The sequence below is a fragment of the Ictalurus furcatus genome, chromosome 26 (genome assembly GCF_023375685.1).
Source record: "Ictalurus furcatus strain D&B chromosome 26, Billie_1.0, whole genome shotgun sequence".
NCBI lineage: Eukaryota > Metazoa > Chordata > Actinopteri > Siluriformes > Ictaluridae > Ictalurus > Ictalurus furcatus.
In genome coordinates this window covers 20,482,826-20,510,368 of record NC_071280.1, presented here as the reverse complement: position 1 = coordinate 20,510,368, position 27,543 = coordinate 20,482,826, and the positions used below count along the sequence as shown (strand labels likewise).

Sequence of the window (27,543 nt, the reverse complement as noted above, 5' to 3'; positions counted from 1 at the left end):
TTCTGTTCACACCAGGTCCACAAGGACAACAAAGAGACAGTGGTACAGCAGCTGCCTGCTCTCTCCAACAAAATCCACAGACCAACCTTTACTACTACAGTCAACTGCAAACCCACAAGACACATAAAGTTGGTGCAATTGCGACATTACTCACGCTAGAGAAATTTGCATTTAGAATTTTCAGCTCTTCCAAAGATGCATAATTGGAGAAATTGCCAAGGTTCTTTTCAAGCCAGTTATTGCTGCTAGAAGTGTTGGAAACACAGCCAGGGTCTAAAAAGATCAGAGAACATTAGTTAAATTAATCAGAACATTCTTAAGTGGCTCTTGGTTTATTTCATCTAGGCAATGCTTTGTCTTGTTTTGTCTAAGACGACCAGGTTTCTGTATTAGAACATTTTTAACTGGTGTCACGTAATGTATGCGCAGGACATAAGCAAGTTCAGTTATGGCATTTATGGTTTAATCAAACAATAAGAAGACCAAAGGATCAGGCAGAAATCAAAGTACAAGGCAGGCTAGGGTCAAACGATCAGGCAAATAGGCTAAACTAGGCAGGGACGGGAATGGAGGTCAACAGAGTAAACAAAGTCAATAACCAGAAAAGCAAACATGATATAAGGCTTGGAAATACGACAGAGACTAAGAAACTGAGTGTAACACTTCGCAAAGTCATTGTGTGGAAGCAGTCTCTATATGCTGTGGAGGGAGTGTGTGTGAGACTGGTAACAGGTGTTTGTGATTAGAAGGTGAACATGTGTGTGGGAAGTGTAGTCCTCTTGTCATGTTTGCAGTTCGTGCTGCTTCCTGGGAAATGGAGTTGCTGGTTTGCTGTGTTATGACAGAGCCCCTCCACTGAAGGGCTCACTCTGGGAGCAGAGTTCTTTCTGGGTCTGCCTTGGGGTCGGGGTCCTGGGCATTCTGGATGTAGGGCATGAAAATGTTTACATATATGTTTAAGATGTCCTGAACGGGAACCCAGCACCTAGGGTCAGGTACGCAGGTTGGTCGTCGATCTCCAGTGAGACAGGAGGGGCATCGAGGGGCATGTCCATGGCTAGTGGTCCAGGGATAACTGGCTTGAGTCGTGAGACGTGAAACGATGGAGCGATGCAGCTGTGTAAAGGTAAATCCAACTTGTAGGTGATATCATTGATTTGTTTGATGATTTTGAATGGTCCAATATATCTTGGGCTGAGCTTTCTACAAGCATGTGGTTCATTGAGGTCCTTGGTGGAAAGCCAGACTCTGTCACCTGGCTAGTACTGGGGGTGTTCACTGCGATGACGATCAGCCTTTTGCTTGTAGGTGCGTGAGGTTTGCACAAGACGATGGTGTGTACTTGCCCAAACTTGTTCACTCCTCTGGAACCATTGGTCTACAGCCGGGGATTGGGTGGGGTTGGCAATCCATGGAAACAGAGGTGGCTGTTAGCCTAAAACACACTGGAACAGGGTGAGGCATGTGGCTGAGTGATGTAGGGAATTCTGGGCGTACTCAGCCCAGGGGACGAATCTGGACCAGTCCTCGGGGTTTGATGCACAGAATGTACGGAGAAACTGTCCAATCTCCTGGTTGGCTCATTCCACTTGAGCATTTGCTTTTGGTTGGTAGCCTGAGGTGAGATTGACGGTGATCCCGATCTTCTCCATGAAACTGGACCAGACCCGTGATGTGAATTGTGGTCCCCAATCACTGACGATCTCCTCTGGGATCCCGAAGTACCTGAATACATGCTGGAACAGCAATTCGGCTGTCGTAAAGGCAGATGGGATGGTAAGTAGTGGAATGATGTGCAGTGACTTGGGATTCTGGTAGATCAGTGATGAAGTCAATGGAAAGGTGGGACCATGGGCATTCAGGTATGGGTAGGGGATTGAGCTTGCAGACAGGCAGTGTTCGTGGAACATTATATTGGGCACACTTAGAGCAGGAAGACACTATGCAGTTCACATCCCTTAGCAGGTTAGGCCACCAGTACTTCTTCCGCAACAGATGTTAGGTGCGTTGTGTACCTGGGTGCCCTGTGGCGACCACCGTATGGGCCCAGAAATGAGCTCCAATTGGTGCTGCTCTGGCACAAACTGTTTTCCTGGGGGGCATGCAGCTGGGATTTGTGATCTTGGTATGCATGCGAGGATTTGGTCCAATTCACATTCCAGGGAGCTGACTATACAGGAATGTGGGAGAATGAATTCTTCGTGGCTTTCTGGAATCTCAGTGCTGTCTAGATAGGAAAGGGCATCGGCCTTTGTATTCTTGGAGCCTGGCCTATAAGACAAGGTGAACTGGAATCGTGAGAAGAATAATGACCAGCTGGTTTGACGACATGTCAGAAGCTTGGCTGTACGTAGGTACTCAAGGTTCTTGTGGTCTGTGAATATGATGAAGGGGTGTGTTGCTCCCTCCAGCCAATGTCACCATTCCTCCAGGGGTAATTTAACTTCCAAGAGTTCTCTGTTTCCCACATCATAGTTTCATTCTGCTGGTGACAGCTTCTTGGAAAAGAAGGCCATGGGATGAAGCTTAGGTTTATCTCCAAACAGCTGAGAGAAGATAGCTTCCACACCTGTCTATGATGCATCAACCTCTACAACGAAGGGCTTGGAAGGGTCCGGGTGCTTGATGATGGGAGCTGTGGTGAAGGCTTTCTTGAGTCGATCGAATGCTGTTTGGGTGGCTGGATTCTAGGACAATTGTTTGGGCTTCCTGAGCATAAGACTTCGCGAAGTCATTGTGTGGAACCAGTCTCTGAATGTTGTGGAGGGAGTGTGTGTGAGATTGGTAATAGCTGGGTGTGATTATAACTCTGGAGAAGGTGAACGTGCACGTGTGGGAAGTATAATCCTCTTCGGCCATGTTTGTAGTTTGCGGTGCTTCCTGGGAAATGGAGTTGCTGGTTTGCTGTGTTATGACAACTAGCCTATGTACCTGTCAGCTGCCTTCTTGACAGGAAGGGAAAGATGAAGGAAGTAAAGACCAACTGCTTCTGTTCCTCTGTCATGAGTGATTCTTGACTACTGAGAGCTTCCACCCTATTTTGGATGAGAACAGATCAGATTTTGTCAGGAATGACTTCATGTCTTCATGCCTTAAATAATGCTTGTGGAGTTCTGAAATTCCATTGTCCATACTTACACATTTGGTAGCTCTCACAGCTGAAGGTTTTCGAACTGAGGCTGGACAAAAAGTCTCTGGAAACTGATGACAAAAATGGTCTGAGTCTCATCTGGAACCACTCTGTGATGAAAGTGGCATTCATCAGCTGTGCCGTGGTGAAGTTCTTGATTATCACCTCCCCGATGGCATCAAGTAGTTTTGGGTCAGATTGAACGCTGCTGTGGGTCTACATGAAAGATTACATACTTCAATGCATAATTATGCACAAATGTTTTTTTTTTGTTTTTTTTGTTGTTTTTTTTTTACCACAGCACCAATCAAATTGTCATACCATGTTTGAAAACTTGTCCAGTGCTTCATCCAAAGGTCCAGCAAAATTCTGGAAGAAAAGCATCCATGCTTCTTTAGAGTACTTCACGCTACGTTCCATTGTGCATGTGAGCAGCGTGACCAGATCATCAGAGGACAGAACAACCTTAAAAGACAAGAAACAGAGGTTTCTTTGGTCAACTCATCTTCTGCGTAACAAGACTGAACCTGAGGAGAGGTATTTTATTCATAGAGGACTCACTGATGAACACGCATAGTCAGGGATGCTGAAGTTGCACAGTACTGCAGAAACAATTCCAGATGCAAACTCGCTTTCTAGTGGGTAACTGTGGGGGAAAAAAAGAATAATGTTATAATCGACTAAAAACTTTATCTATAAAGTTTACTTCTTTCATTGTGGGAAAACGCTCACATGTCTACACCCTGACAAGGGTTGTGGTTGATGATGCCAAGATTCAGCGTGTTCAGATCAGATTGGTCCTGTTGTGACACCCAGGACTGAACCACTGAGGAGTTCTCAAACAGCTTCAGATCAGCTATGTTTACCCCCATTAGATACCTAACTGTGCTCACATTCAGGATCTGGCACACACAAAAACAGGTTGTTTTTTTTCTTTATTTTACTTTGAATAACTCAAACATCTATTCAGTTCATTTTATGTTTTATACCTGGAGAACAGCAGGGTTCAGACTCATGAATATGGTGATGTCCATGCTGATGTTCAGGGCAGAAAGAGCTTGTATATCCTCTACAGGAGCTCCACCTACACACACACACACACACACACACCCACACACACACACAGACACATTGTTAATTAAATCCAACTGCTGCTGTTTTAAAACATTTCACCTAGTGTGTGTGTTTAGTGTTTGTGTGTAAGTGGATGATTGTTTTACCCAGGTAAGGACTCATGAGTTGGTAGTATGTCATGGCATTGCTGCGTTGATTGCTGAATGAAGAGTTGGCGATGATGTACAGAGCAGATTTCTGTTCGATGGAACATGAGGACAGATCTGGAGACAGGAGCGCCCTGCATAGAGAAAAAAAAAAGTAAACTATGTGAGCACTACTGTACTCAAATTATTCTCAAATCTCTTTATTTTGTTTATCCGTGTTGGTGTATGTATGTACATTTGAGTGTGTACTTACTTTAGGCTCTCAGCAGAGATATTTTCCAGTACACTGATGTCTAAAGTACAGATGTTGGAACCAACTACACTTATTTCAGCACTTCCCATAGAGCGATTATCCATGCTCAGATACCTCATAATCACTGCTTTACTCTAGAAAATACACAAACGTTATTCTTGTAGCAATCACATCAGTACCTGAGCATTAACGATGTTCAACTAGTAGGATTTTTATGTATTAGTGGTTTAAAAGAGTTATGAAATTGTTTAAGTCTTAGATAAGGACCAGACCTGAAGCTCCAGCTTCATCCTAAATACCTTTGTATACATTTCCTCTCTATTTTCTCATATAGTGATGATGTTTTCTGCATCACAGTGTTTCAAACTTACTGTATAAAATGTAAACACTTCCCTTCATACTACAATTTTTCCCACACTCTCTGACTCTCTCTCTCTCTCTCTCTCTGAAGGATCGCAGAGGCCCTCTCGCTCCCTCTCAATGAGTGATCACAAATGCTCTCTCTGTTTCTCCCTTTCTTTGAAGGATTGCAGACGCTCTTTCTCCCTTTCACTTAAGAACAGATGCTCTTTCTCTCTCCCCATCTCTATCTCTCTCTCTCGCTCTCTCTGAAGAATCACAGATGCTCTTAATTTCTCTCTCCCTGTCTCTCCAAGAGGAGATGAGAAGATAGTCTTAATTCGCAAGTTGGTAGTCAGACATTACAGTACCCACAGTAATAATCAATGCCAAAGTACTTCTTAGCTCTCAAACCCACACACACACACACACACACACACACACACACACACCTCCATTACCTTTTCTGGTTCCCACTGTCCATCCTTTGAGTCCATCAAAGAGGACAGCGTGTCAATTATGGTAATGTTCCAGTTGCTAATGTCATCAATACTGGCCACACGAGAAGTGGAACCCAGTAGCTGCAGCACACCATCATCAAGGCCCGATGTGTAAATCTACATTTGCACACAAAATCAACAATTCAGTATATACCACCTAACACTCACTGTCCAAAATGCTGTGTGGGTAAATCCACCATACACACAAAGACAGACTTTAAACTCACAACGCAAAAACAAACCCTGTTTGACAGGGGTTCATTTTGAAAACATACACCATGCAAGTATCATATTTAAACCGACACTGTCAGTAATGTCAGAATTGTATCACTGAAATGCACAAACAACCTCCTCTTTCCTGCAGTGCTAAAGAGTCCAGTGTTCAGTACTGCTGACCTGATTTAACTTGTTCAGAATGACAGTCTGGAGGCTGGTGTCCACCACTTTCTCAGTGATGGCTGCCAGGTTGTCCTGCAGGACAGCGACGTCCAGATACAGATCGAACTGCGTGGAGTTAAAGCCGAAAGGAAATGACGCATCTGCAATTGTTGCCGCTGTGATGTCGCTCACTGTTAGACAGAACAAAGTTGATCACTGAAGGACAGAATCTAAAAACCTATCCCTGTATCTCAGTGTTATACACTGTAAAGTACTGTTACCTGTAGCGCTTTCTGAGTTGCATTCTATAAAGAATGTCCTTATCTTCCACATAGGGATCTTCTGCTCCCTCAGGACTGAAAGGAACTTCCTCTTCACATTCTTCAACAATGCACACACACACACACACACACACAGACGACATTAAATTAGTCCAAAAAGTCTACCATTTGGTCGGTAAATCAATCACAAACACAAATTAAAACCGAACAGGTTTACATACAAAGTTAAGTGTGTTGCAGAGGTCTGATTTGAAATAGACAGCCAGGATGCCAAGTTGCTCCACGGTCTGCTCATTCCATGTGGAGGGATTACTGATTACAAAAACAATGCCTATGAGATCTTATTCATATCTAACACAACTATAAACACAAATCATTTCATTTGGGATATGCCATTTTAACACCAAGTCTAACATTTTAGTAAAAATTTTATTGCAGTGAAGACAGATAAAAACAATCCTACAACTCTACCGAATTAAAGGTATGCAATAATCTGCATGAATCTCTGTCTTACCCGTACGCGGTGTTCCCACTGAGGAGCCGTGACTGTACAGCGGTAATCTGAGAATCGGATAGATCTCCACAGTTCTTGAGTTTCTCCAAAATGAGAGGGTCAGAATTTTGGATGTAGGAGGAGTCCAGTGTGCAGGCCATATTCCCTAGAACCTCCACCTGATCCCTGGTCAGACTCACGCCAGATATACCCTACAAAGTCACAAACCATGAAGGAGAGTCACAATAAAATACAGAAACTGTAAGAACAGTGGTTCTTGTGAGGATTCCCATGTTTAGAGCCAAGATCTCTGATTGTCTTGTGTTTGAACCTGAACATGTTTGCTATGTTGAATTATCTTGATCTTGAGGCCTTTTCTTTCCACAAATCCCAACAAAGCCCAATCTGACCGCTGCAACTGATCCAGAATGCAACTGCCAGAGTTGTTTGCAACCTTTCCAGATTCTCCCAGACCACCCCACTGCTGCGTTCCCTCCCCTGACTTCCCATAGCTACTGTATCAGATTTAAAACACGAATCTAAAATGGACATGCACCTGAAAGCACTTATCATAGCCAACTTCAAACAAATACCTCAAGACCCAACTCTTCACCAAGCCCCGGTATTAAAACTTCCTTTAAAAAATTACTCATCTTGTTCCTTTTCTTAATTGTGTACTAACTACCAACATGGTTAATTCAATGGTATTCTTACTTCCTGTTCGTATACCAAGTGAATTAGCATGAGTATATGTTTTTGGTAGAGCACAACACATTTAAGCCACTCTGCAGAAGGGAATCTGTTAAATGCCGAAAATGTATATTTCTACATTGGAATTTCATGAGACAAACTGATTGGAAGATTGGGTGACGTGTTTTCCATAATATTTAAGTGTTAATAATGAGTGTGCTGGTCTATGAACATGTTGGTGTGTATGTTTTACCAAGCAGTCCTTTGCATCGTTGAACAGGATGGTCTTTTTGTCAAGGGCAGGGGAAAGAACAGAGAAATCTGCTCTGCCCAGGGCACTGAAATATGACTGGCAGTTCACCTTCTGTATCTTCTCATAGCTACAACACACACACACACACACACACACACACACACACACACACACACATTACAGATAATATGTGACACATATTCTTAATCTCAGATACTTGAATCCTTCAAGTGGGAATGCAGGGGAAGTGTGCCTTATTTTTTGTATACAGTACATTGTGTACGTGAACGAATGTGCCAGAGCCGTATCTCCCTGCAGTTCTCACCTGGTCTCCCACTAAAGCTAAGCAGAACTGAGCCTGACCAGTACCTGGATGGGACACCTCCTGGGGTAAACTAAAGTTGCTGCTGGAAGTGGTATTAGTGAGGCCAGCAGGTCGTGCTCACCCTGTGGTCTGTGTGGGGCCTAATGCCCCAGTATAGTGAAAGGGATACTATGGTGTAAAAACAGCACAGTGCTTCTGATCAGACGTTAAACAGAGGTCTTGACTCTCTGTGGACATTAAAAATCCCAGGACACTTATAGTAAAAGAGTAGGGTTATAACCCAGGGGTCCTGGACAAATTCTATCATGGCCCCCTAATTGGCCCCATATCTTGCCCACTAAGAGCTGGTGAGTGGTGGGCGTTCTGGTGCACTATGGCTGCCGTCACATCATCCAGGTGGATGCTACACACTGGTGGTGGTTGACATTTCCCCCATAGTATGTAAAGCGCTACATAAATGTAACTAACTAAACTAAATTACACACCTGTAGTACAGAAGCATATCAGAGGGGACATCGGTAAAGTCAACAAATGGATCGTCTTTCACATAGTTGTACATGCAGGTCAGCTGAAACACAGAACACACTGTGATTGAGTAGCAGTAAAAGTTTGGGTCTACTTGCTGCCTCTGTTATAGACTGTGTGTGGAATGTGAATGAATATCAAAGTGTATGTACCTGAGCCTCTTTCAGGAGGACCTTGTCTCTGCCTGCACGTGGTCTACAGGCTTTCACTAGATCTTTGTTTTTTTGCTGTGGGAGAGTCTGAACTGAGCTGCAGGAGAATCCCTGCAGTACTGATGCTGACAGACTGTGGGGAGAAACATACACACAGTCACACACAGTCATACGCACACTGTTGAACCAAAACACAACATCTTTTTGAACTCTGGCAGAATCTTGTGCATTATCTGGATTCATCACCCATTGGTTATTCACACTGGGTATGTAAGCTATTCAGGCTGTGTGTGTATGTGTGTGTGTGTGTGTGTTTGTGCGCGCGCATGTGAAGTATTTTTGGTGTGTTTTTCCAACTCACTCTTCTGGATTATCACTGCCACTGGCCACTGCACCAAACAACACCATAGCCTGGTAAAGATCAAACACGGAATTTAACATTTTTTGGATGTGTTTTACACCCTGACATCCAAACTAGACAGGAATTCAGACATCTGTATGTGCTGCCATTACAGTCAAGCCATATTACTATAGTTCTTCATTATAACAAAGTGATTTACATTTCTCTGATGATGTGGGTCTGTTCAGTTACCTGTTCATGACTCCAGCTCTTGTTATTGATGAGTGAAATGTCAACAGAGCTCAGTGATGTCAGTAGAACAAGTGGAATATACATCACCAGTGCATCCGGAACATTCTGTATCACTTCGGTTTGGTCTACAGAGATTACCTGGAAGAAAGGGTGGGAGCAGGCTTTCAACTTTTCCAGATTAAACAAACTACATTCTGAACAAAGGATTGATTTTAAATTAATCAAACCTCCATCTGAGTAATGTGTGTGCGTGTCACTGTGTGTAAGTGTAAGAGAGAGAATACCTTCTGGACAAATGTCTGTTGCAGAATAACTGGTGCTGACAGAATGTTATTGATGAATGTTGGATTCTGCGATAAGGAGAGAAGCTGAGAAGATGGGATGTTGGAGATGGTTGTAGAGGGAACGCCACCGATGAGTGTTCCCAGGGACACCAGAGAGGAGGCACTGCTGATCTGTGAGGCAAAACAATCAGATCCTCAACTTTTAAAAAAGAAAAAAATATGAATCTGCTGTTTTGGATCTGAATGCAATAAGGGAGTATTTCAGTGACAGCACTTTTGTCTATACAGGGTAGTTGGTAAATATTTGAATTGTAATACAGTTTTGTTCTTTACAGGGGGATGTTGTGAAATTGCTCTAAATAGACATGGTCTCGCTCCCAGTATCGTAGACCGACATTCCTGACACAGAGTGCAGTGTACACTCACATTAAAGCCTGCACTAATGATGCTCCGGATGAGAGCGTTCATTTGGCCCTGATCCCAGCCACTGATGTTACCGAGTGTAGACAGAGCACTGTTTATCACATCGGAGGGGGCGGAGCTTATCTGGCCCACAGTCAGGCCCACACATTGGCTGCCCAAAGATTGGATGGTGGATGCAGATACATTGGGGAACTTTGCTACCAGCACCGCTGTGACCTGAAAGGAGAAGAGGCTTATAGGTAATTGTCACTTCTACAGAATAACTGATTGCTGAACAGACAGGGTTTTATTGACTGATCACCTCTGGATTAATTTCTGTGCAGAAGTTGTTGATGCTCGCCAGGATGGTCTTGACGTCTGCATCTCCAAGATGAACAAACACGGAGGAAGGAGTTTGACACAGCAGCTCAGCTGGCAAACTATAAGAACACAAACAACCTTTTTAAAATGCGTAGAAAGATATTTATACTTGTATGTGGTCTGTTATCTGAGAGGGTTGAATTTACAAGGCTAGATGAATAAATAGAATAAGTAGCTGTTAGTGTGTAGAGTTCAGCGTAGAGTGTTACCCGAGTGGGCTGAAGTCAGGATTCTGGATGTATAACGCTGTTGTATAGTACTCGAGGACACTAGCTGAAATTCCTGAGTTGTTGAACAGCTGAAGATTTTCTGAGTTCTCCAGGAACACACTTATCTAAAGGACACAATAAAACACACATATTAATACATCACTAAGGGTGTGTGTCGGGTTATGTAGATAACGGATATATGATCAACAATAATCATTCGTGTAAATGTCTCAATGACTAAAATAGATGATTGTAGGTATGTCTGCTTGTTTGTGTGTGTGTGTGTGTGTGTGTGTGTGTGTGTGTGTGTGTGTGTTACCATGCTTCCTGATAGGAATGTTTGCAGATCAACGAGGTTGATGAAAGTGATGAAGAATCCGATGTTGTCAACAAACCAGGCACTGGAGTTCAGAAGAGGATCTGAGGAGTTATAGCAGCGGGGGCTGCCATCTGCAGGATACGCATACAGATATTTATGTTGAGACACACATACTGAGCACACACAAATATAGGAAATGAATGGGCAGTACTATTCAGCAAAGAGAGACAGAGAAAGGAGAGTGATGTAGCTATTCTTACCGCTGCTGTTCAGATACACTTTCATAGAGCTGTACGCATCAGCCGGGGTGAAATCAGTCGCGGAAAAATTGTAGTTGTCCCCCAGGACAGACACCCTGCTCACAAACATATATAGAGGTGATTTTACTACAGATTCTCAGTTTTTTATCCAACAGAGAGGGGGCAGTGTTTGTGCTGAGAGCCCTGTGTAATGGTACATCCAGCAAAGACTCACAGTTTCCTGTATGACAGACAGGAGGCGCCACTGAGTTCGGCAGCGCTGATGAGCTGAGAACTGAGGTAGGGCAGGTAGTGAACCAGGGTGACATTAAACCACTGTTCTACATCAGCCTGAGATGAGGCACTGAGAGCTCGAGGCCACACACACTCCAACGTGTGGCTGGCCAGGTCTGAGGACAAAACAGGCTCCTGTAGAGAGAAACAGGGATTACTCTAGGAGCTAATATTGACATAATAAAGGCAAGTAATCCACATGGACTAAAAGGGTAGGTGAAATGAAGACAGGTGTACCATCTCCAGGAACTGATCGGTTCTATTGTAGTTGTTGAGGAGTGTGCAGAGCTCAGAACCGTTAACGACTGTGTTCGGCCTGTTCAGAAACTCGCTGAGTTCTTCAGGAGAGATGGAGTCCAAAAGCTAGTGGACACAGAGGAGAGACAACACATCCGTTACAGAAGGCGATGTGGACTGCTCACTGGTTGCCGCTTACACTATTAATGAGCGATTCACTGACACAGTCAGCAGAAATACCTCTTCCTGTCGGTCAGGTGGGATCAGAGACAGGAAATCCTTCAGGTCGGGGAATCCAAAACTGAGGAACAGCTCTTTCAGGAACATGTAGAAGCTACCGCTGTCATAGCAGCTCAGGCCTGTGAGGCAATATAGGACACTAATGAGAAAAGTCTGTGGTGAATTCAGATTGATGATCTCAAACCAGTGAATGTGGGTCACTACTGACTTAGCCCAAATTACAAATACACAAGCAAGAGCAGTCCTACTTGAAACACACACACACACACACACACACACACACACACACACCTTGGCTGGACTGGTACTTGAGATAGTCTTGTGTGTAATTGAAGACAATGTTGGACTGTGCTGCAGAGAGGTCACTGTACACATTATCAAGTCCTTTCACTCTGTAAACACAACAACATAGAAATAAACAAGTTAAAAATCAAAGAAAGTAAAGAATAGGTCTGTGCATTCATGTTAACTGGGAGCTCACATCTCTCTGTAGGAGTCACAGCTGATGTTCATGGGGATGATGGACAGGGTGTTTGGACCAATCCCAGGAAGGAAGAAGGAAAGGTAAGTCTGGAACCACAGGGCAAAGTCGTCTGGGCTGAAACTTTGGAAGTGAGGCACCAGATACAAGAGCGTCATGTTCAGAATGGTGTCTGATATTGTTGGAGGAATGCTGGTCAAGTTCATCTGCAAAACACACAGCAGCATGGATTAACAGTCTCGACACACTTGGACTTCATCAAATAGTGTGCATAGAATCAATGTGTATTATTTCGAAAGAAAATGTGCCCTGGTTTGTAGACTACAGAGATCCTTACTTGTATTGCAGTCTGATTGAAGGCTGTGAAAAAGCCACCAAGTTGATTCAGATCTAAAGATGTGATCACACTGCTAAACACCTCTCTAAACACAGAGTCATTTCCCAACACTCCTGAATCCGGCTGCAAGATGAACTGTGCCTTCTGCTCACTGGACAGTAGGCCTAACACTGCAACCTGCAGGGCAAAACAGGCATATCACACATTCGGTTCACACCAGGTCCACAAGGAAAACAAAGAGACAGTGGTACAGCAGCTGCCTGCTCTCTCCAACAAAATCCACAGACCAGCTTTAACTACTACAGTAAAACCCACGAGACACATAAAGTTGGTTACTCACACTAGAGAAATTTGCATTTAGAATTTTCAGCTCTTCCAAAGACGCATAATTGGAGAAATTGCCAAGGTTCTTTTCAAGCCAGTTAATGCTGCTAGAAGTGTTGGAAACACAGCCAGGGTCTAAAAAGATCAGAGAACATTAGTTAAATTAATCAGAACATTCTTAAGTGGCTCTTGGTTTATTTCATCTAGGCAATGCTTTGTCTTGTTTTGAACAGACTAAAACAAGTCTAAGACGACCAGCTTTCTGTATTAGAACAATTAAAACTGGCCTATGTACCTGGCAGCTCCCTTCTTGACAGGAAGGGAAAGATGAAGGAAGTAAAGACCAACTGCTTCTGTTCCTCTGTCATGAGTGATTCTTGACTACTGAGAGCTTCCACCCTATTTTGGATGAGAACAGATCAGATTTTGTCAGGAATGACTTCATGTCTTCATGTCTTAAATAACGCTTGTGGAGTTCTGAAATTCCATTGTCCATACTTACACATTTTGGTAGCTCTCACAGCTGAAGGTTTTGGAACTGAGGCTGGACAAAAAGTCTGTGGAAACGGATGACAAAAATGGTCTGAGTCTCATCTGGAACCATTCGGTGATGAAAGTGGCATTCATCAGCTGTGCCGTGGTGAAGTTCTTGATTATCACCTCCCCGATGGCATCAAGTAGTTTTGGGTCAGATTGAACGCTGCTGTGGGTCTACATGAAAGATTACATACTTCAATGCATAATTATGCACAAATGTTTTTTTTTGTTTGTTTGGTTTTTTTTTTTTTTACCACAGCACCAATCAAATTGTCATACCATGTTTGAAAACTTGTCCAGTGTTTCATCCAAAGGTCCAGCAAAATTCTGGAAGAAAAGCGTCCATGCTTCTTTAGAGTAGTTCACGCTACGTTCCAGTGTGCATGTGAGCAGTGTGACCAGATCATCAGAGGACAGAACAACCTTGAAAGACAAGAAACAGAGGTTTCTTTGGTCAACTCACCTTCTGCGTAACAAGACTGAACCTGAGGAGAGGTATTTTATTCATAGAGGACTCACTGATGAACACGCATAGTCAGGGATGCTGAAGTTGCACAGTACTACAGAAACAATTCCAGATGCAAACTCGCTTTCTAGTGGGTAACTGTGGGGGGAAAAAAAGAATAATGTTATAATCGACTAAAAACTTTATCTATAAAGTTTACTTCTTTCATTGTGGGAAAACGCTCACATGTCTACACCCTGACAAGGGTTGTGGTTGATGATGCCAAGATTCAGCGTGTTCAGATCAGATTGGTCCTGTTGTGACACCCAGGACTGAACCACTGAGGAGTTCTCAAACAGCTTCAGATCAACTATGTTTACCCCCATTAGATACCTAACTGTGCTCACATTCAGGATCTGGCACACACAAAAACAGTTTTTATAGAGTTCATCTTCAGTTTTCTTTATTTTACTTTGAATAACTCAAACATCTATTCAGTTCATTTTATGTTTTATACCTGGAGAACAGCAGGGTTCAGACTCATGAATATGGTGATGTCCATGCTGATGTTCAGGGCAGAAAGAGCTTGTATATCCTCTACAGGAGCTCCACCTACACACACACACACACACACACACACACACACACACACACACACACAGACACATTGTTAATTAAATCCAACTGCTGCTGTTTTAAAACATTTCACCTAGTGTGTGTGTTTAGTGTTTGTGTGTAAGTGGATGATTGTTTTACCCAGGTAAGGACTCATGAGTTGGTAGTATGTCATGGCATTGCTGCGTTGATTGCTGAATGAAGAGTTGGCGATGATGTACAGAGCAGATTTCTGTTCGATGGAACATGAGGACAGATCTGGAGACAGGAGCGCCCTGCATAGAGAAAAAAAAAGTAAACTATGTGAGCACTACTGTACTCAAATTATTCTCAAATCTCTTTATTTTGTTTATCCGTGTTGGTGTATGTATGTACATTTGAGTGTGTACTTACTTTAGGCTCTCAGCAGAGATATTTTCCAGTACACTGATGTCTAAAGTACAGATGTTGGAACCAACTACACTTATTTCAGCACTTCCCATAGAGCGATTATCCATCCTCAGATACCTCATAATCACTGCTTTACTCTAGAAAATACACAAACGTTATTCTTGTAGCAATCACATCAGTATCTGAGCATTAACAATGTTCAACTAGTAGGATTTTTATGTATTAGTGGTTTAAAAGAGTTATGAAATTGTTTAAGTTTTAGATAAGGACCAGACCTGAAGCTCCAGCTTCATCCTAAATACCTTTGTATACATTTCCTCTCTATTTTCTCATATAGTGATGATGTTTTCTGCATCACAGTGTTTCAAACTTACTGTACAAAATGTAAACACTTCCCTTCATACTACAATTTTTCCCACACTCTCTGACTCTCTCTCTCTCTCTCTCTGAAGGATCGCAGAGGCCCTCTCGCTCCCTCTCAATGAGTGATCACAAATGCTCTCTCTGTTTCTCCCTTTCTTTGAAGGATTGCAGACGCTCTTTCTCCCTTTCACTTAAGAACAGATGCTCTTTCTCTCTCCCCATCTCTATCTCTCTCTCTCGCTCTCTCTGAAGAATCACAGATGCTCTTAATTTCTCTCTCCCTGTCTCTCCAAGAGGAGATGAGAAGATAGTCTTAATTCGCAAGTTGGTAGTCAGACATTACAGTACCCACAGTAATAATCAATGCCAAAGTACTTCTTAGCTCTCAAACCCCCCCCCACACACACACACACACACACACACACACACACCTCCATTACCTTTTCTGGTTCCCACTGTCCATCCTTTGAGTCCATCAAAGAGGACAGCGTGTCAATTATGGTAATGTTCCAGTTGCTAATGTCATCAATACTGGCCACACGAGAAGTGGAACCCAGTAGCTGCAGCACACCATCATCAAGGCCCGATGTGTAAATCTACATTTGCACACAAAATCAACAATTCAGTATATACCACCTAACACTCACTGTCCAAAATGCTGTGTGGGTAAATCCACCATACACACAAAGACAGACTTTAAACTCACAACGCAAAAACAAACCCTGTTTGACAGGGGTTCATTTTGAAAACATACACCATGCAAGTATCATATTTAAACCGACACTGTCAGTAATGTCAGAATTGTATCACTGAAATGCACAAACAACCTCCTCTTTCCTGCAGTGCTAAAGAGTCCAGTGTTCAGTACTGCTGACCTGATTTAACTTGTTCAGAATGACAGTCTGGAGGCTGGTGTCCACCACTTTCTCAGTGATGGCTGCCAGGTTGTCCTGCAGGACAGCGACGTCCAGATACAGATCGAACTGCGTGGAGTTAAAGCCGAAAGGAAATGACGCATCTGCAATTGTTGCCGCTGTGATGTCGCTCACTGTTAGACAGAACAAAGTTGATCACTGAAGGACAGAATCTAAAAACCTATCCCTGTATCTCAGTGTTATACACTGTAAAGTACTGTTACCTGTAGCGCTTTCTGAGTTGCATTCTATAAAGAATGTCCTTATCTTCCACATAGGGATCTTCTGCTCCCTCAGGACTGAAAGGAACTTCCTCTTCACATTCTTCAACAATGCACACACACACACACACACACAGACGACATTAAATTAGTCCAAAAAGTCTACCATTTGGTCGGTAAATCAATCACAAACACAAATTAAAACCGAACAGGTTTACATACAAAGTTAAGTGTGTTGCAGAGGTCTGATTTGAAATAGACAGCCAGGATGCCAAGTTGCTCCACGGTCTGCTCATTCCATGTGGAGGGATTACTGATTACAAAAACAATGCCTATGAGATCTTATTCATATCTAACACAACTATAAACACAAATCATTTCATTTGGGATATGCCATTTTAACACCAAGTCTAACATTTTAGTAAAAATTTTATTGCAGTGAAGACAGATAAAAACAATTCTACAACTCTACCGAATTAAAGGTATGCAATAATCTGCATGAATCTCTGTCTTACCCGTACGCGGTGTTCCCACTGAGGAGCCGTGACTGTACAGCGGTAATCTGAGAATCGGATAGATCTCCACAGTTCTTGAGTTTCTCCAAAATGAGAGGGTCAGAATTTTGGATGTAGGAGGAGTCCAGTGTGCAGGCCATATTCCCTAGAACCTCCACCTGATCCCTGGTCAGACTCACGCCAGATATACCCTACAAAGTCACAAACCATGAAGGAGAGTCACAATAAAATACAGAAACTGTAAGAACAGTGGTTCTTGTGAGGATTCCCATGTTTAGAGCCAAGATCTCTGATTGTCTTGTGTTTGAACCTGAACATGTTTGCTATGTTGAATTATCTTGATCTTGAGGCCTTTTCTTTCCACAAATCCCAACAAAGCCCGATCTGACCGCTGCAACTGATCCAGAATGCAACTGCCAGAGTTGTTTGCAACCTTTCCAGATTCTCCCAGACCACCCCACTGCTGCGTTCCCTCCCCTGACTTCCCATAGCTACTGTATCAGATTTAAAACACGAATCTAAAATGGACATGCACCTGAAAGCACTTATCATAGCCAACTTCAAACAAATACCTCAAGACCCAACTCTTCACCAAGCCCCGGTATTAAAACTTCCTTTAAAAAATTACTCATCTTGTTCCTTTTCTTAATTGTGTACTAACTACCAACATGGTTAATTCAATGGTATTCTTACTTCCTGTTCGTATACCAAGTGAATTAGCATGAGTATATGTTTTTGGTAGAGCACAACACATTTAAGCCACTCTGCAGAAGGGAATCTGTTAAATGCCGAAAATGTATATTTCTACATTGGAATTTCATGAGACAAACTGATTGGAAGATTGGGTGACGTGTTTTCCATAATATTTAAGTGTTAATAATGAGTGTGCTGGTCTATGAACATGTTGGTGTGTATGTTTTACCAAGCAGTCCTTTGCATCGTTGAACAGGATGGTCTTTTTGTCAAGGGCAGGGGAAAGAACAGAGAAATCTGCTCTGCCCAGGGCACTGAAATATGACTGGCAGTTCACCTTCTGTATCTTCTCATAGCTACAACACACACACACACACACACACACACACACACACACACACACACATTACAGATAATATGTGACACATATTCTTAATCTCAGATACTTGAATCCTTCAAGTGGGAATGCAGGGGAAGTGTGCCTTATTTTTTGTATACAGTACATTGTGTACGTGAACGAATGTGCCAGAGCCGTATCTCCCTGCAGTTCTCACCTGGTCTCCCACTAAAGCTAAGCAGAACTGAGCCTGACCAGTACCTGGATGGGACACCTCCTGGGGTAAACTAAAGTTGCTGCTGGAAGTGGTATTAGTGAGGCCAGCAGGTCGTGCTCACCCTGTGGTCTGTGTGGGGCCTAATGCCCCAGTATAGTGAAAGGGATACTATGGTGTAAAAACAGCACAGTGCTTCTGATCAGACGTTAAACAGAGGTCTTGACTCTCTGTGGACATTAAAAATCCCAGGACACTTATAGTAAAAGAGTAGGGTTATAACCCAGGGGTCCTGGACAAATTCTATCATGGCCCCCTAATTGGCCCCATATCTTGCCCACTAAGAGCTGGTGAGTGGTGGGCGTTCTGGTGCACTATGGCTGCCGTCACATCATCCAGGTGGATGCTACACACTGGTGGTGGTTGACATTTCCCCCATAGTATGTAAAGCGCTACATAAATGTAACTAACTAAACTAAATTACACACCTGTAGTACAGAAGCATATCAGAGGGGACATCGGTAAAGTCAACAAATGGATCGTCTTTCACATAGTTGTACATGCAGGTCAGCTGAAACACAGAACACACTGTGACTGAGTAGCAGTAAAAGTTTGGGTCTACTTGCTGCCTCTGTTATAGACTGTGTGTGGAATGTGAATGAATATCAAAGTGTATGTACCTGAGCCTCTTTCAGGAGGACCTTGTCTCTGCCTGCACGTGGTCTACAGGCTTTCACTAGATCTTTGTTTTTTTGCTGTGGGAGAGTCTGAACTGAGCTGCAGGAGAATCCCTGCAGTACTGATGCTGACAGACTGTGGGGAGAAACATACACACAGTCACACACAGTCATACGCACACTGTTGAACCAAAACACAACATCTTTTTGAACTCTGGCAGAATCTTGTGCATTATCTGGATTCATCACCCATTGGTTATTCACACTGGGTATGTAAGCTATTCAGGCTGTGTGTGTATGTGTGTGTGTGTGTGTTTGTGCGCGCGCATGTGAAGTATTTTTGGTGTGTTTTTCCAACTCACTCTTCTGGATTATCACTGCCACTGGCCACTGCACCAAACAACACCATAGCCTGGTAAAGATCAAACACGGAATTTAACATTTTTTGGATGTGTTTTACACCCTGACATCCAAACTAGACAGGAATTCAGACATCTGTATGTGCTGCCATTACAGTCAAGCCATATTACTATAGTTCTTCATTATAACAAAGTGATTTACATTTCTCTGATGATGTGGGTCTGTTCAATTACCTGTTCATGACTCCAGCTCTTGTTATTGATGAGTGAAATGTCAACAGAGCTCAGTGATGTCAGTAGAACAAGTGGAATATACATCACCAGTGCATCCGGAACATTCTGTATCACTTCGGTTTGGTCTACAGAGATTAACTGGAAGAAAGGGTGGGAGCAGGCTTTCAACTTTTCCAGATTAAACAAACTACATTCTGAACAAAGGATTGATTTTAAATTAATCAAACCTCCATCTGAGTAATGTGTGTGCGTGTCACTGTGTGTAAGTGTAAGAGAGAGAATACCTTCTGGACAAATGTCTGTTGCAGAATAACTGGTGCTGACAGAATGTTATTGATGAATGTTGGATTCTGCGATAAGGAGAGAAGCTGAGAAGATGGGATGTTGGAGATGGTTGTAGAGGGAACGCCACCGATGAGTGTTCCCAGGGACACCAGAGAGGAGGCACTGCTGATCTGTGAGGCAAAACAATCAGATCCTCAACTTTTAAAAAAGAAAAAAATATGAATCTGCTGTTTTGGATCTGAATGCAATAAGGGAGTATTTCAGTGACAGCACTTTTGTCTATACAGTGTAGTTGGTAAATATTTGAATTGTAATACAGTTTTGTTCTTTACAGGGGGATGTTGTGAAATTGCTCTAAATAGACATGGTCTCGCTCCCAGTATCGTAGACCGACATTCCTGACACAGAGTGCAGTGTACACTCACATTAAAGCCTGCACTAATGATGCTCCGGATGAGAGCGTTCATTTGGCCCTGATCCCAGCCACTGATGTTACCGAGTGTAGACAGAGCACTGTTTATCACATCGGAGGGGGCGGAGCTTATCTGGCCCACAGTCAGGCCCACACATTGGCTGCCCAAAGATTGGATGGTGGATGCAGATACATTGGGGAACTTTGCTACCAGCACCGCTGTGACCTGAAAGGAGAAGAGGCTTATAGGTAATTGTCACTTCTACAGAATAACTGATTGCTGAACAGACAGGGTTTTATTGACTGATCACCTCTGGATTAATTTCTGTGCAGAAGTTGTTGATGCTCGCCAGGATGGTCTTGACGTCTGCATCTCCAAGATGAACAAACACGGAGGAAGGAGTTTGACACAGCAGCTCAGCTGGCAAACTATAAGAACACAAACAACCTTTTTAAAATGCGTAGAAAGATATTTATACTTGTATGTGGTCTGTTATCTGAGAGGGTTGAATTTACAAGGCTAGATGAATAAATAGAATAAGTAGCTGTTAGTGTGTAGAGTTCAGCGTAGAGTGTTACCCGAGTGGGCTGAAGTCAGGATTCTGGATGTATAACGCTGTTGTATAGTACTCGAGGACACTAGCTGAAATTACTGAGTTGTTGAACAGCTGAAGATTTTCTGAGTTCTCCAGGAACACACTTATCTAAAGGACACAATAAAACACACATATTAATACATCACTAAGGGTGTGTGTCGGGTTATGTAGATAACGGATATATGACCAACAATAATCATTCGTGTAAATGTCTCAATGACTAAAATAGATGATTGTAGGTATGTCTGCTTGTTTGTGTGTGTGTGTGTGTGTGTGTGTGTGTGTGTGTGTGTGTGTTACCATGCTTCCTGATAGGAATGTTTGCAGATCAACGAGGTTGATGAAAGTGATGAAGAATCCGATGTTGTCAACAAACCAGGCACTGGAGTTCAGAAGAGGATCTGAGGAGTTATAGCAGCGGGGGCTGCCATCTGCAGGATACGCATACAGATATTTATGTTGAGACACACATACTGAGCACACACAAATATAGGAAATGAATGGGCAGTACTATTCAGCAAAGAGAGACAGAGAAAGGAGAGTGATGTAGCTATTCTTACCGCTGCTGTTCAGATACACTTTCATAGAGCTGTACGCATCAGCCGGGGTGAAATCAGTCGCGGAAAAATTGTAGTTGTCCCCCAGGACAGACACCCTGCTCACAAACATATATAGAGGTGATTTTACTACAGATTCTCAGTTTTTTATCCAACAGAGAGGGGGCAGTGTTTGTGCTGAGAGCCCTGTGTAATGGTACATCCAGCAAAGACTCACAGTTTCCTGTATGACAGACAGGAGGCGCCACTGAGTTCGGCAGCGCTGATGAGCTGAGAACTGAGGTAGGGCAGGTAGTGAACCAGGGTGACATTAAACCACTGTTCTACATCAGCCTGAGATGAGGCACTGAGAGCTCGAGGCCACACACACTCCAACGTGTGGCTGGCCAGGTCTGAGGACAAAACAGGCTCCTGTAGAGAGAAACAGGGATTACTCTAGGAGCTAATATTGACAGGCTAATGTCTTCGTTAACCCTCTGCTGACGCCAAATATGGCTGGCCCAGTCTCCACTTTTGGAACCCTGCAGGAGAGCCCTCCGCTCTCTTCCTGTTATTCCTGGGGAACTGTTCGGCTTGGCTGCACAGCAAGCCCTGGAGCGCAGCCTACAGGCCAGACAACAGTTTCGTGAACACCCCGCTAGACAGAGACCCTCTAGGGCAAGAAATACGGCTCAGTACATACCATAGCTGATTAGCCAGCCGAGAGCACACTGCCCAGAGAGGATTCGTCAGCCAACCCCCACCCAGCCCCCTCACTTGGCACAGTGAGGCCAGACTTCTGGCCATTGCCCCTCCAGAAATTATAAGGGGCAAAGAGGTAGACAATGACTGTACCACTCCCGTGGTCGGGTGCTTCACCAACCAGCAGCTCAGATGCTGGGAAGTCCTTACCTCAGACCCCTGTGTTGTATCAACCTTGTCACAGGGCTACAACATTCAATTCAGACCTCGACCGCCGAGGTTCCAGGGAGTCAAAATGACCTTAGTGAAGGACCCAAACAAGGCTCTGGCCCTACGCCAGGAGGTCTGGGCTCTCCTGAGGAAGGGTGCCATCGAACAATTAGACAGCACTTACAGAACAGTGGGTTCTATTCCACTTTTTCTATTTTCACAAAGATAGATGGTGGATTTCGCCCCATACTGGATTTAAGACCTCTGAACACACACCTCAAGGTTTTCAAGTTCCACATGCTACGTACAGTGGACATGCTGCAAGGCATCAGGCAGAACGATTTCTTTTACAACCATCAACCTGAAAGATGCATGTTTTCACATTCCACTCACGCCCCAGCACAGGCAATTCCTCCGTTTCGCCTTCGAGGGAAGGGCTTACCAGTTTTGTGTGTTCGGGATCTCACTGGTGCCAAGGGTCTTCACCAGGTGTGTAGCAGCGGCACTGTCTCCATTACAGGCCAGGGGGACGCGAATTTTTCCCATACCTGGATGACTGGTTGATCTGTTCCCAGTCAATGGTAGATGCCCTCAGACAATCAGCATTGCTGGTCTCTCATGTTACCAAGCTAGAGCTTACAGTGAATTATGGAAAGAGCTCTCTGATGCCCAGTCAGCGAATAGTGTTTATTGGCATCCAGTTGGACTCACGGTCGATGAGGGCTACCCGCTCTCAACTGTGCGTCAACAACATCCTCCAGCTCATCAGGCGCTTCAGAAGAGGCAGGGCTCTGGTCCTCAAGGCATTTCTGAGACTGCTAGGTATGCTCACAGCAGCCTCATCGGTGGTCCCTTTGGGCCTTCTGTCATTACGGCCTCTCCAGATCTGGCTGAATGACATCAGCTTGCATCCCACTCAACACAGGTACAAGCTGGTCAGAGTCACTGCCAGTTGCCTAAGGTGCCTGTGCCCATGGAGGAGAAAAGCATATTTTACCCAGGGGGTTCCCTTAGGGGCCAAACCTTCTTGCAGAGAAGTAGTGACCACAGATGCCTCCCTGGCAGGCTGGGGAGCTGTATGGCAATGCAGGGCAGTCAGAGGCCAGTGGAGTCCTTGGCAGCGGGAACAACACATAAATGTGTTGGAGCTACAGGCAGTGCGGCTCTCCTTATAAGAACAGACAACACATCTGTGCTCTACCATATAAACCACCAGTGGAGCACCAGGTCCAAACAATCCTTGAGGCTGGCCCAACAGCTGTTATTGTGGGCCCATCCTCACCTATTGAGCCTGAAGGCAATGTACTTACCAGACACTCAAAACACAGCTGCAGACCAGGTCACAGGTGACTTTGTTGATACAAACACACGATCTGCACGTACACGTGATGGAAATCCAGGTGGTGAAAGCACCGCATCTGACGGTCATCCGAAATTCATCGAACCGCGGTTACATACGTAACCATCGTTATGTATGCTTGCTTGTTTGTTTGTGTGTGTGTGTGTGTGGGTGTGTATTTGTATGTTACCATGCTTCCTGATAGGAATGTTTGCAGATCAACGAGGTTGATGAAAGTGATGAAGAATCCGATGTTGTCAACAAACCAGGCACTGGAGTTCAGAAGAGGATCTGAGGAGTTATAGCAGCGGGGGCTGCCATCTGCAGGATACGCATACAGATATTTATGTTGAGACACACATACTGTGCACACACAAATATAGGAAATGAATGGGCAGTACTATTCAGCAAAGACAGATAGAGAAAGGAGAGTGATGTAGCTATTCTTACCACTGCTGTTCAGATACACTTTTATAGAGCTGTACACATCAGCCGGGGTGAAATCAGTCGCGGAAAAATTGTAGTTGTGCCCCAGGATAGACACCCTGCTCACAAACATATATAGAGGTGATTTTACTACAGATTCTCAGTTTTTTATCCAACAGACATGGGCATTGTTTGTGCTGAGAGCCCTGTGTAATGGTACATCCAGCAAAGACTCACAGTTTCCTGTATGACAGACAGGAGGCGCCACTGAGTTCGGCAGCGCTGATGAGCTGAGAACTGAGGTAGGGCAGGTAGTGAACCAGGGTGACATTAAACCACTGTTCTACATCAGCCTGAGATGAGGCACTGAGAGCTCGAGGCCACACACACTCCAACGTGTGGCTGGCCAGAGCTGAGGACAAAACAGGCTCCTGTAGAGAGAAACAGGGATTACTCTAGGAGCTAATATTGACATAATAAAGGCAAGTAATCCACATGGACTAAAAGGGTAGGTGAAATGAAGACAGGTGTACCATCTCCAGGAACTGATCGGTTCTATTGTAGTTGTTGAGGAGTGTGCAGAGCTCAGAACCATTAACGACTGTGTTCGGCCTGTTCAGAAACTCGCTGAGTTCTTCAGGAGAGATGGAGTCCAAAAGCTAGTGGACACAGAGGAGAGACAACACATCCGTTACAGAAGGAGATGTGGACAGCTCATTGGCTGCCGCTTACACTATTAATGAGCGATTCACTGACACAATCAGCAGAAATACCTCTTCCTGTCGGTCAGGTGGGATCAGAGACAGGAAATCCTTCAGGTTGGGGAATCCAAAACTGAGGAACAACTCTTTCAGGAACATGTAGAAGCTTCCGCTGTCATAGCAGCTCAGGCCTGTGAGGCAATATAGGACACTAATGAGAAAAGTCTGTGGTGAATTCAGATTGATGATCTCAAACCAGTGAATGTGGGTCACTACTGACTTAGCCCAAATTACAAATACACAAGCAAGAGCAGTCCTACTTGAAACACACACACACACACACACACACACACCTTGGCTGGACTGGTACTTGAGATAGTCTTGTGTGTAATTGAAGACAATGTTGGACTGTGCTGCAGAGAGGTCACTGTACACATTATCAAGTCCTTTCACTCTGTAAACACAACAACATAGAAATAAACAAGTTAAAAATCAAAGAAAGTAAAGAATAGATCTGTACATTGATGTTAACTGGGAGCTCACATCTCTCTGTAGGAGTCATAGCTGATGTTCATGGGGATGATGGACAGGGTGTTTGGACCAATCCCAGGAAGGAAGAAGGAAAGGTAAGTCTGGAACCACAGGGCAAAGTCATCTGGGCTGAAACTTTGGAAGTGAGGCACCAGATACAAGAGCGTCATGTTCAGAATGGTATCTGATATTGTTGGAGGAATGCTGGTCAAGTTCATCTGCAAACACACAGCAGCATGGATTAACAGTCTCGACACACTTGGACTTCATCAAATAGTGTGCATAGAATCAATGTGTATTATTTCGAAAGAAAATGTGCCCTGGTTTGTAGACTACAGAGATCCTTACTTGTATTGCAGTCTGATTGAAGGCTGTGAAAAAGCCGCCAAGTTGATTCAGATCTAAAGATGTGATCACACTGCTAAACACCTCTCTAAACACAGAGTCATTTCCCAACACTCCTGAATCCGGCTGCAAGATGAACTGTGCCTTCTGCTCACTGGACAGTAGGCCTAACACTGCAACCTGCAGGACAAAACAGGCATATCACACATTCTGTTCACACCAGGTCCACAAGGAAAACAAAGAGACAGTGGTACAGCAGCTGCCTGCTCTCTCCAACAAAATCCAGAGACCAGCTTTAACTACTACAGTAAAACCCACAAGACACATAAAGTTGGTTACTCACGCTAGACAAATTTGCATTTAGAATTTTCAGCTCTTCCAAAGATGCATAATTGGAGAAATTGCCAAGGTTCTTTTCAAGCCAGTTAATGCTGCTAGAAGTGTCTAAAAAGATCAGAGACCATTAGTTAAATTAATCAGAACATTCTTAAGTGGCTCTTGGATTATTTCATCTAGACAGTGCATTGTCTTATTTTGAACAAACTAAAACAAGTCTAAGACGACCAGGTTTGCTCAACACCAGATGGTACAGTCAACACGCTCCACCAAAACCACACTGACTGAGAGAAGGCAGCACACAATTAGTAATTCTACCTCAAAAAACTAACATATGCCATAGCTAAATAGGACTGTTGTGGACTGTAGGCCTTTTACAATGTTGGAAAGGGGCTGATGGAAGCATTTCAATTTGCGTCCTCTGATACAACCTAAAAGTTTATTCGTAATAAATTCTATGTTGAATCATATAGAATAATATATTTCTTTCTAAAGCTAGTTTTTGTAATGTCTATTCAATGGTTTTCTCATTTAACACAATAATGACTTTAAATGATCTTTTTGGGGGATAATTTCGATTAATTAATTGGCACATCATGTAATTAATTCAATTAAAATTATTAAACGATTGACAGCCCTAATTTAAATGCATTGTATTGGAATCTCTTGACTCCAGCACTATTTGTTTTTTTGTTTTTTTACATTTTATGTAATTTCAATGAAATCATCATACCAGATAAATGACTCAATGTTCATGAATCAATAAAATAATTAACTTGCAAACACTTTGTCAACTACAGCTGAGCATTTCACACAGTAGTCTCTACCAATTGATCTCCAAACTCCACAGCCCAGGCCTCATCACTTCAATTTGTAACTGGACTATGGACTTTCTGACTAACAGACCCCAGAATGTCAGACACCTCTAACCCTCTCACTACCTGTGTTCCCCAAAGTTGTGTGCTGAGAACACTACTCTACTGTCGCGGGTAGCTGTGTACCAATCTACAACACGAACATTATCATTACATTTGCAGATGACATCACCGTCTTCTGCATAATCTTAGACAACAATGAGACATCAGCTGTTTTCTGTCAAATGAAACACATCATATCTATAGCCCTACCTTTATCATTACTAAATTCTGCTTAACCTTAAACCCTATAATTACACAGAATTTTCAAAATGTTCTAGAAACCATTTTCATCCACTACAGTGTTTATAAAGTCGACAAATAAACGTTAAATTTGAAATGAAATGATTCCACAACAGGATTGTCCACATTCCACCAAAGTACAGATTCATCCATTTTTTTTTAAACTCTTGTCGAGATTAATTGTGTACTGTAGGTTACATACAATAACTGAAGATAGCTGAATCATTGTATTTATGAAATAATTTCTTTTTTTTACTGTGTAATACTTTTTGGCTCATTAGACCAGCGTATTAATGATTTTTGTTGTTTTTTCCCATTTCCATAAAGTTTTCTTACCTCTGTAGCAGTGCTCTGAGCTGTGCAGCATCCCAAGCACAAAAGAAAAATATATATCGTGATCAAAATTTCAAATTTTGAGAATTTTATATATATATATATATATATATATATAACTTTGGCACAATCTTATATACATACATTTTACATACAGTTGTAATCAAAATTATTCAACCCCCATTGCAAACCAGGTTTATTGTCAAAATTTACAGACTTTCAGCTGTTTGTAATGAACACAT

At 43.2% G+C, this 27,543-nt stretch overlaps 1 protein-coding gene across 1 annotated transcript; it reads right to left on the bottom strand.

The window, feature by feature from the left end:
• Positions 1 to 6: 6 nt before the first annotated feature.
• On the bottom strand, positions 7 to 25,903 carry LOC128601852 (uncharacterized). Its single transcript, XM_053615248.1, has 66 exons — positions 25,479 to 25,903; positions 25,143 to 25,348; positions 24,953 to 25,053; positions 24,672 to 24,790; positions 24,432 to 24,557; positions 24,136 to 24,329; positions 23,923 to 24,017; positions 23,663 to 23,793; positions 23,131 to 23,301; positions 21,716 to 21,845; positions 21,460 to 21,634; positions 21,246 to 21,340; positions 20,986 to 21,116; positions 20,669 to 20,793; positions 20,401 to 20,518; positions 20,103 to 20,315; positions 19,677 to 19,847; positions 19,393 to 19,530; positions 19,162 to 19,211; positions 18,803 to 18,935; positions 18,611 to 18,693; positions 17,801 to 17,927; positions 16,879 to 17,069; positions 16,586 to 16,676; positions 16,367 to 16,466; positions 16,104 to 16,276; positions 15,669 to 15,824; positions 14,869 to 15,002; positions 14,617 to 14,750; positions 14,378 to 14,472; positions 14,107 to 14,276; positions 13,935 to 14,019; positions 13,695 to 13,838; positions 13,381 to 13,589; positions 13,174 to 13,277; positions 12,895 to 13,013; positions 12,555 to 12,731; positions 12,218 to 12,423; positions 12,028 to 12,128; positions 11,737 to 11,855; positions 11,497 to 11,622; positions 11,201 to 11,394; positions 10,987 to 11,081; positions 10,727 to 10,857; positions 10,408 to 10,532; positions 10,140 to 10,257; positions 9,842 to 10,054; positions 9,416 to 9,586; positions 9,132 to 9,269; positions 8,901 to 8,950; positions 8,540 to 8,672; positions 8,348 to 8,430; positions 7,538 to 7,664; positions 6,616 to 6,806; positions 6,323 to 6,413; positions 6,102 to 6,201; positions 5,839 to 6,011; positions 5,404 to 5,559; positions 4,604 to 4,737; positions 4,351 to 4,484; positions 4,120 to 4,214; positions 3,863 to 4,032; positions 3,692 to 3,776; positions 3,452 to 3,595; positions 3,139 to 3,346; positions 7 to 104 (listed from the first exon to the last, which is right to left on the bottom strand). Exons 2-66 carry the CDS (start codon positions 25,346 to 25,348, stop codon positions 7 to 9), a joined length of 8,823 nt encoding a protein of 2,940 aa, XP_053471223.1. The 5' UTR covers positions 25,479 to 25,903.
• Positions 25,904 to 27,543: the final 1,640 nt, after the last annotated feature.

What these genes read in the sequence shown, in the direction of transcription:
- LOC128601852 (XM_053615248.1), bottom strand. Translation starts at nt 25,348, where the DNA reads ATGAACTTGACCAGCATTCCTCCAACAATATCAGATACCATTCTGAAC. An exon ending in TCATTAGTGCAGGCTTTAAT is followed by an intron (nt 19,848 to 20,102) that starts GTGAGTGTACAC and finishes TTTGCCTCACAG; the next exon opens with ATCAGCAGTGCCTCCTCTCT. An exon ending in ATCTCTGCTGAGAGCCTAAA is followed by an intron (nt 14,751 to 14,868) that starts GTAAGTACACAC and finishes TTCTCTATGCAG; the next exon opens with GGCGCTCCTGTCTCCAGATC.